The 2,229-nt window shown below is 59.3% G+C and overlaps 1 protein-coding gene across 1 annotated transcript; it reads right to left on the bottom strand.

Annotated features, from left to right (window-relative positions):
- Positions 1 to 1,856, bottom strand: MIEF2 (mitochondrial elongation factor 2; the record flags this gene model as incomplete). The annotated part of the gene is made up of 2 exons (XM_010181934.1): positions 1 to 1,055; positions 1,679 to 1,856. Coding segments are annotated over 2 exons (1,233 nt in total), but the record flags the coding sequence as incomplete, so codon positions are not given.
- Between the last annotated feature and the right edge of the window lie 373 nt (positions 1,857 to 2,229).

A 2,229-nucleotide genomic window follows, 5' to 3' on the forward strand; every position in this document is an offset into this window, starting at 1 on the left:
TCATTTCTCCTCCAGCAGGAGCTCCGGCTCAGATATGGCCCTGTAGAGCATGAAGCCCATCTCATCGATTTCCTCTTCCGACAGCTCGCAGAAGAGGTTGATTTTGGGGTTGAAATAGGAAGGCAGGACCCCTTTCTCCAGGTACCCCACCAGCTCCTCAAGCACCTGCTGGAACCTGTCGGCAAGGCTTTCCTCTGCCCAGTCCAAACTGATGGCGCTGAGGTGAAGGACGACGTGGGTCAAGGGGCTGCCGCTCAGTTTGTGCAGAGTGGGATGGCTCCTGCAGATGCCGTTCAGGATGCGGAGGCAGCGCTGCCGAGCCCCAGCATCACCAGCATCCAGCTCCTTCACCTTCGCCACCTCCACCCTGTAAAAGCTCTCAAGCCAGAGGTTTTCCACCAGGCCTTCAGGAGGAGCAGCCAGAAGAACCCTGTCCTCCATTTCCACCACTGGGAAGAGAGTGATGCTCAGCTCCACCTGATCGTGTTTGACTTCCAGCTTCAGCTCCTGGGAGGCCATGTCCGGGTAGATGACGCTCCCCAGCAGGTCCCCTATGGCAGGCCAGTTGATGGAGGCCACCAGCATCTTGTGGAGGGTCTCATTGAGCGCGTTGGAGGAGAGGTACCGGCCCACCATGAACCTGTCCCAGGGGCTCCGCCCACGAGGGAAATACTCCAGATCAGTCCTCTTGATCATCCAGTACTGGGGGTTCCTCACCACGGTGTCCTCTCCTGGGATGAGCATCCAGAGCGTGACATCGAGGACCACCGGCAGCATGAGGTGGATGTGGTCAATGGTGAGACCCCCGAGGCTGTCGAGCTGGGGACCGCTGAGGAAGACGGTGCCGAAGGGCAGCTCCGGGCACTTGCTACGCAGGAAGTTCTGCAGCTGGACGGCGATGCTCCTGGCCAGCTGCGGGGCAAGGGATGGTTGAGCCTCAGGCACAGCCAGGCAGCTGCTAGAGTGGGAGAGGAGCTTCTCCTGCAGCGTGAGGCAGCGTGGAGGGCTGGGGGCCGCCTGAGGAGACCCCAGAGGGGCTGAGCAGACCTTGGGCTCTGTGAGAAGGGGATGGGGCAGAGGGGAGGGAGAAATCACAGCACTTCTGAGCCAAGGTAGAGGCCAAACGCACCTCAAATCCTGACAGGACCCAGCCTTACCCCCCACCTAGAGATAGGCAAACCACCAGCAGCCAGGCAAATGCCTCCCTGCCAGGGTCCCTACAAGTCCCGGCCCTACAGAGCTTGCTCAGGGTCTGGTATCTCAGGACATGCCCTGCCCTGAGCTGGGCTGCTTTCCCACTTGGAAAAATGCTGTCTCTGCAGGCAGCCAGACAAGGCAGCTTTTGTCTGCGCAGCTCCCGAGCGCACCTTCCTCCACAGACAGAGCTGACCCAGAAAACCAGCGCAGCGGACACTGCTCCAGAGGAAACAAAGCCCTGGCAGCCTCCACCGTGGTTGAGATGCCCAGGACAGCATCAGAGGTGCCGTTACCACAAGCATTGCCTAAAAAGGGGCCGTGGCTTAGGAGTCTCCCAGGAGGGAGGGCGCAATCTGGTCATCGATCTAAAAATAACGTGGAGCTCCCAAACCGCGGGGAGCAGCGGCACAGCCGGCCCGGAGCACACCAAGGTGATCTTCCCGGCCACGGAAGGAGCCAGCACGGACACCACGAGCCTCACCTGGTGCCGGTGGCCGAACTAGAGAGAGCAGAGGCTCACTGAGGTCTTCCCTCCTCTGCTTCTTGGGGGGTTTGGATGTTGTCTTGATCAAGGCCAGGTCCTGCCAGCTCTCCTCCAGGGATTTCTGCTCAGCCTTGGGATCACCTTCATCGCGAGGGCTGGTGGCTCGGTCTATCAGCTGGAGGGAAGGGAAACCAGTGAGGATGAGTGATTGTCCTCGTACCATCTGCCTGCAGTCACACCCTGAACTAAGGGGGACAGCAGCAGCCCCTCTGGTCTAAGCACAGGGGGTCCACAGCCCCATGCAGGGCTTCTGCTAGCAAAAATACACGGTTTAAGGGGCCAGAAAGGTGTGTATTATCTTCCTGCAGATTTCAGTATTAAACAGTCGAGTGTCCAAATGGGAATTAGGCCCGAGGTGCCTTTCTGAGTAGCAACCACATCTCAAACCCACCAAATGCCCTGCTCCGTGCCCACAGCGTTTCTGCCAGACATAGGACCCAGCTCAGGAGCAGCCAGTGAGATCTGAGGTGCATCTTTCCCTCCCCACA

Source organism: Mesitornis unicolor, unplaced genomic scaffold, assembly GCF_000695765.1.
Source record: "Mesitornis unicolor isolate BGI_N332 unplaced genomic scaffold, ASM69576v1 scaffold24993, whole genome shotgun sequence".
NCBI lineage: Eukaryota > Metazoa > Chordata > Aves > Mesitornithiformes > Mesitornithidae > Mesitornis > Mesitornis unicolor.